Here is a 6,937-nt window from a genome sequence, read left to right as displayed (position 1 = left end):
AAGCAAGAAAAACATGACAAAGTTCTTTGATTTTAGATTTTCTTCCACCCCATACATAAAACATTAAAAAGCATTCAGTGCAACTTGGAATTGCACTTTCCAATACCTTTCTTTATTATTATTATTTTTTAATTATCATCTCTCCTTTTATCTATATCCGCATACATGATATGGACCCTCGCCTTTAATTATACTTGCACTATAATTATGTGTATTCTCAATCTAGACCTATAATACAAAGAGAGAATATATTTGTAATTAACAGTAATATTATTGTCTTGTGTTTGTATGTATCTGTGTATGAGTTGGGTTCTTGTTAAAGAGTCTATTTCATGTGTCCATATATACCTAGCTAGCTAATAAAGCAACCCACTTCCATTTTCTGCAACTCTACTATTGCACAAAAGAGAAAGAGAAAGAGAAAGAGAAAGAGAAAGAGAAAAAAGAATTGAAGAAACTCTTTCTTTTCTTTTCTAACATTCCTTCTTTGTTTTGTTGTTAGTACCAAGGTTAGTGAACACAAAAGAAAATAACCAATATCAAACGTAACCCAGATAGTCTATATTTGTGTTTTGCTTGTTTTGGTGTTTCTTGTCCAAATTCAGGATTTATTTTGCCTAGTTAATTGTTCTCTATATTTAAACTTTTTTAAAAAAAAATTTCAGCTTGCAATCACGGATTTCCCTAATCAAGAATCGGAAGGCCCTTCCCAGAGAAAGTCGGGAAGGGGCAAAATCGAAATCAAGCGAATCGAAAACACTACGAATCGCCAAGTGACCTTCTGCAAGCGTCGTAATGGTCTGCTCAAGAAAGCTTATGAATTATCTGTCCTTTGTGATGCTGAAGTTGCTCTCATTGTATTTTCAAGCCGTGGCCGCCTCTACGAGTATTCTAATAATAGGTCCCTTTTTTTCCCTTAAAATCTCTCCCAGTTTTACCTGCAACTTCTTGATCATTTATGCTGTTTGATTTCTTTCTTTTTGTTTTCCTGCTTGGTCTATGCATATGTTGGTTTACAGTTATAGGAGACATGATTTCTTGTTCTTGCTTGCAAGGATTCACTTTTGGAGTTTTGGTTCTTGATGTGCTTCCTTTCTTTATCTCTTATTTCATCTTCTTTTCTTTTTTGGTTTGTTTTCTCTTTCTTTTGATGCTCTCTCTCTTCTTTATACTTCATCTCAGCATTAATTTTGTTAGGCTTACAGATCTGCTTCCAATATATAAAAGTAGAACCAAAAACCAAAAATGGCTTTGTTTTGGTAGTAATCAGCTTTTTATTTATAAGATAAAACAAAGTATAGCTAGGGTTGTCAAGATATATGAAACCAGCTCTTATTTTGTATGTTAACTGGAATTATCTTTTCTCTTCTCTATTCCATTAGCTAATTTCCCATCAATCACTGGACTTCTCTTAGGCACCATGTCAGGTAATCTGAAACATAATATGAGCTTCCATCAAATTGTAGATTAGGGTTTCATACTTAAAATGGTATTTCCTAAACCATCACAAGATTCACCTCCAATCTTGTCTCATGAAAGCTAAAAATCAAGTGCTCAAAGTGAAAGAGAAGTGCTATGATTTTGTAGACAGTATTTTACCCTATTACCCTTTTGCAAACCTTGGGAGTTAATTGATTAGGGTTTCATCAAATTCCAGAAACTAAACTGGGTATGTCTTAATTAGGCAATAAAAAAAGTCTGGATTTAGCCTTTCCCATGACCATTTTATCCCTGTCCATGTCTAGAACACAAGTAAAAGAGGACGAGGTGGGTATTGTTAGGGTTAATTTCTTGTTATATGATACATATTTTGTGTTTACAAGAATCTTTGGTCACGTCACACATGATTTTTCAGTTTCTTCACATCTGACAAAGGAAGTGGCGTCATGAGTCACTTACTGCACTTCTTCTTTCATCGTCTCTTCGCATTAAATTTTTCTTCTCTTTCTTTTTGTTAAATTAGAATTTTCCCTTCTATCCCAACACTTGAAAATTATACTTGTGGTTTTTGTTTACTTTTACATTGAAAGCTAAAACCAACAAGAACTGACTTAAGCAAGAGAGTTTTTGAGATATGTAAGAAAGAATCCTTGATGTGGCTAATCCTTTTTCTCTTCACTTCATTTTTGCAGGATTCTTTATAGTTAGTAAGTGTTAAAAACTTTTCATATTTTTGGAAACAAACTCCTTAAACCTGTATAAAGAAAAATAAGTAGCATATAAAAAGATTCCCGTTTTCAACTTCCAAATCATCTCTCTAGAAAGAGAGATCTGTCATAATTAAGGTAACAAGGTGTCAAACAGAAATGGGTTCAAATGCTTGCTCGTTTTAATGTCAAAAAAACAATAAGTAAATATTCAAGCAGCCAGAGAGATTTAATTATGAACTCTTGCATTGAGAATTAAAGCATACATATGTAGGCAAACAAATAGTTGAAGTAAGTGTATATATAGGGTAAGGCTTGAGAGTAGAGAGAGTTGATAATAAACAAAAAAGGTACGAACCAATGAGAGACGGTCACCTTTTCTTAGCGCATGGGGATGAGGAGCTGCCACCAATGTTCTGCTGCTGGACCTGATACAGTTTATCAGAGTTCACAGGCACACACCCAAGACAGGAGTACTTCTTTTCTTTATTATATTCTAGTAATTTGTAAGTTTCTATTGGTGCTTTTTTTTTTTTATTAATTAATTCTTTTTTTTTTCCTCTCTTACAATTAGTGCTTTTATACTAAAGAAAATGCAAATAGAAAAGAGATCCTTTGTTTTTGGATTTTGGAGTCAATCGAGGTGGGCAATAGAGTGTTTTAGATTAGTTCGTCTATTTTACACTTTGTGTATTGGGTTATTATTAGGTATTTGAGCCAATCATAAACTCGCATTCTCTGCCATCTTGGCAGACACAACCAATCAGAGTTTGCTCGAGAAAATTAAGGTAACTACAACCCACCTTAAGTCCTCCTTTTTAGGCTTCACCCCAATCTGTGCTTGTGCGTGTGTGTGAGAGAGGGAGGGCGGCTTCCTTTTATACGTACCATTTACTGATCCAATTATTTTATTGTGTACACACTTGATACTAATTACATTAAAAAGAAAAAAATTGGTTTGATCGGAAAATAAGTTTATTATCGACTTCTTAAAAATATTAGATCTTAAATTCTTTTTTTCCTCAAAATAAATTCAGTAAAGCCGGGTTTGACATGGCTATTTGGATGTTGAAAAAACAAATTTGAAATTTTTTTAATTTAATATATTAGTTTTTTAAATTTTTTACACATTATTTTTTCAGATTTTTTCAAATTTTGTATTTGGGAGAGACATCAATTCTTTGTTTTATCCAAAGTAATTTTTCAAATTTCAAAAAAAAAATAAAAAAATGGGACAGTAATGGGTGCAAGAGTTCAATGTACCCAATGCAAAATCTCATTTCTTCTTTACAAAAGATTAAAAAAGAAAAGAAAAGTCACACTTGCTCAGTTTCTGAAGTGAAACATTAAAAGAATGCCAAATTTCTTTTTATGGCTGCTTAGTTTTCTTTTATTTTCTTGTTTTTCTAGGGTTTCAAATGTTCTAATTTGTAAAACAAATTAAGAGTAAACTTTAAATCTTTCATACTTTGCTAAAGAAGTTAGCACCGAGGCAATCTGTTCTTTTAAATTGATTATAGTATTACTTATAAGCTTTAAGAAAATAATTGTTGCATTTTTGTGAAAGAGTATGCACCCGAAATGATACAGAGGTAATTAAATAATAATAATTTGCATATGTTTATAAATGTTTTTTAAAAAAAAAAACTAAATTGATCAATTATATGGATGGGTAATATGCAACCTAACCATGTCAAATAGAACTATAAAAAAAAAAGATATTTATGCATTTTATTGTTTATTTTTGGAATAAATAAACTAAATTAAATCAAAATTTTTTCATTTTATTACAACATAATTTTTCAAGCAATAATCAGATTGGTTTTAATTATCGGTTGTAAACATTTACATACAGATTAGTTCATCTTCTGTGATCTCATTTATCATATTCTATAAATATTTTGAATAGTTCAACCTAGTACCATATGATCTCTTATATCATTTATGAAATTCTATCTTAATATTGTTTCTGTTTTATTATCTATATGTAAAATATTTTTTGAAGAAAAGGTCTATATATAAAATCTTAATATGAACCGTTAACATATTACATCATTTTACTATATATGTGTGTATCATAAATATAATTAATATTTATGCAGTAGGAAATTTGTGCTTTATTTCTGAGTTCATTAAACAGAGCATATCATGAGATTCTGAAAGGGAAAAAAATGATTTTGCAGTGTCAGATCAACAATTGACAGGTACAAGAAAGCATGTTCAGATTCCACAAATCCAGCATCTGCTTCTGAAGCCAACACTCAGGTAATTCAAATATATATCAACCAAACATAGGGAGCTTCTTTGACAAATTACGAATCAGGTTAATTTTATTATTATTAACATTAACAGTAAGATTGGAACGTTCTCTAGTTGCTTGGTAAAACTTAATTAATGCCAAGTTTTCAGAGAATTGGTTTTCTTTTTCCAAATATGTTGTGTCAAGTTGCATATCTTCTTGTATATGTATTACTGTATGTTCATTACTTATTTTACATCATTTTCGGAGTCCTTTTCTATTTTTTCTTTGAGGCATGAAAAGTAAACGGGAGTTTCAAAATACTTTTCCTTTTCAAGAAAAGAAAAAAAAAAGAAACTTGAACTAAGGCTATTGGTGAATTGCTTATTTGGGTGACAGCATAATATGCTGCCTACATTTGAATGCATGAAAAGGCATGTCTTCCCATAAATTGGACTAATATCTCATTATTAAACATATGCATATTTAGCATGCCAGAAGATGAGTATGTCAATTTTTAGACAAAAAATCAACTTCAAGTCCTCTCTAAATCTCTGCAGATCAAAATAATTTTTAGTTATAGAAGTAGGACTTTTATAAATTCCCGTTGAATAAATGAGAAATTCAAGAAGTTTCTAAAACTTTTTGGAAAGCATTGAACTAAATGATAATTTTAGGTTCAGTCTAAGTGCCCAATTCATGTAACTGTAGCCTTACATAAACTATAAGCAGTCTCTAATTGGAATTGTTGTCAATATTTCCATATGGGAAACCCATATAGATTGCAAGCATTAGATCATTGTATACTCCTCAGTCACCCACATATACAAATGCATTTATCCTTACACAACCTCACGAAGGAGCAATTATTACATGGCATTGATCTGAATAAGGTTTAACTGTTACTGTATATGAATATGAAACTCAGTTCTACCAACAAGAAGCCTCCAAACTACGCAGGCAAATTCGGGAGACTCAAAATTCAAACAGGTAACTTAACCTAGTTGATATTCTTGTTCTGTAAGTCCATTGATAAGGCAATTCATTAAAAATGCATTCATCAATAACTTTATATGTTATGATCAGGCACATTTTGGGGGAGGCACTCAGCACCTTGCCATTTAAGGACCTCAAGAATTTAGAAGGCCGATTGGAGAAAGGAATCAGTAGAATTAGGTCTAAAAAGGTATTTTATTAAGAACACTTCTTCATTGTAGGAATTCCTAGTTCAAGAATAAAATCAATACTGCCATATTCTTCTTCTTACATTTTCTTATAAGACTAACATGATTCAATTCTAACAGAATGAAATGCTATTTGCTGAAATTGAGTACATGCAGAAAAGGGTATGTTTTTTTCTTTTCCTTTTTTTTTAAAAAAGAATGAATCTATCCCTGCTTGAGTATTAGTTCTTGAACATGAAGTGATGAAAGTAAGCTTATTAAGTAGGTTAGAACGTTGGAGAGTGACTCAGTTTAAGAATTTTTTGTGTACATTGTGCAGGAGATTGAGCTGCAAAATGACAATATGTACCTGCGCGCAAAGGTGGGTCTCTTTCTCAGTTATGATTCTGTAATTTCAAGTCTTAGTTATCAGAAAATGAAAAATTGTATAATAGTAATTAAAACTGTCGCCTAGTGCAGATAGCTGAAAATGAGAGAGCACAGCAGCAGCAGCAGCAGCACCAACAACAGCAAACAAACTTGATGGCAGGTTCTGTGTATGAATCTGTTCCTCCACAGCAATATGATCGAAACTTCCTCCCTGTAAACCTCCTGGAACCTAATCATCACTACTCTCGCTCGGACCTCACTGCTCTTCAACTTGTGTAAGATTCTAACCATTTGTCAAAAGTGTTTAACTGGGGATGTTACACTTTCCTTTGTGGTCATATCATATGTTATTTATTTTGTTTCTAAATTATTCTGCAGGTGATTTGTGATAGGATGATCATTGCTGATCTGCTGGCTGCCTGCTTGTCTTCCTAATTTACTTATGTTAGGTTCAATATCCAAAGTCTATGAATATTATTTGGTGAAAAACAGTACGCTCAGGTTCACCAGAGTGAGGGTCTTTTCACAATTTAAACTAGACTTATTAACAGAGTTTAAACTCTAGTTCTCAAAAAGAAGTCTTTGTATTGGTTCTCCGCAAAATACAATGATAAACATATAATTAATTTCTAAGCCATTGAGGCTTCTTGCTTAGAATACTGTGTAGCTGACTAGGAATGTTAAATAATCAATATGGATAGCTTAAATTTCGAAGTATTTTGAACTCATGATTTTCTCGACCATTTACAATATATATAACATCTAATATCGAATCAAAATTTCTTAAAATCAACTGCATGTTATAGGTTAAAGTTAATATTTCTGCTATCTAATAATTAATACTATATATTAAAAATATCTATGATTTTTAATTGGAGATATATCGAAAGTTATGAATTCCATTCCGACCGTCATTTCGGATTTTATCATTGGAACAAAATATTTCGGGATCAGAATATATATGTATAATTAAATTTTAAACCATTAGAATGCAACAT

General features: G+C 31.5%; 1 protein-coding gene across 1 annotated transcript; it reads left to right on the top strand.

The window, feature by feature from the left end:
- Positions 1–536: 536 nt before the first annotated feature.
- Positions 537–6,576, top strand: LOC107261344 (agamous-like MADS-box protein MADS1; the record flags this gene model as incomplete). The annotated part of the gene is made up of 8 exons (XM_015719948.2): positions 537–901; positions 4,331–4,412; positions 5,315–5,376; positions 5,473–5,572; positions 5,691–5,732; positions 5,890–5,931; positions 6,030–6,214; positions 6,318–6,576. Coding segments are annotated over 8 exons (882 nt in total), but the record flags the coding sequence as incomplete, so codon positions are not given.
- Between the last annotated feature and the right edge of the window lie 361 nt (positions 6,577–6,937).

This window comes from Ricinus communis, chromosome 5 (genome assembly GCF_019578655.1).
Source record: "Ricinus communis isolate WT05 ecotype wild-type chromosome 5, ASM1957865v1, whole genome shotgun sequence".
NCBI lineage: Eukaryota > Viridiplantae > Streptophyta > Magnoliopsida > Malpighiales > Euphorbiaceae > Ricinus > Ricinus communis.
The sequence above is the reverse complement of the archived record's forward strand: the minus strand, read 5'-3'. Positions and strand labels throughout refer to the sequence as shown.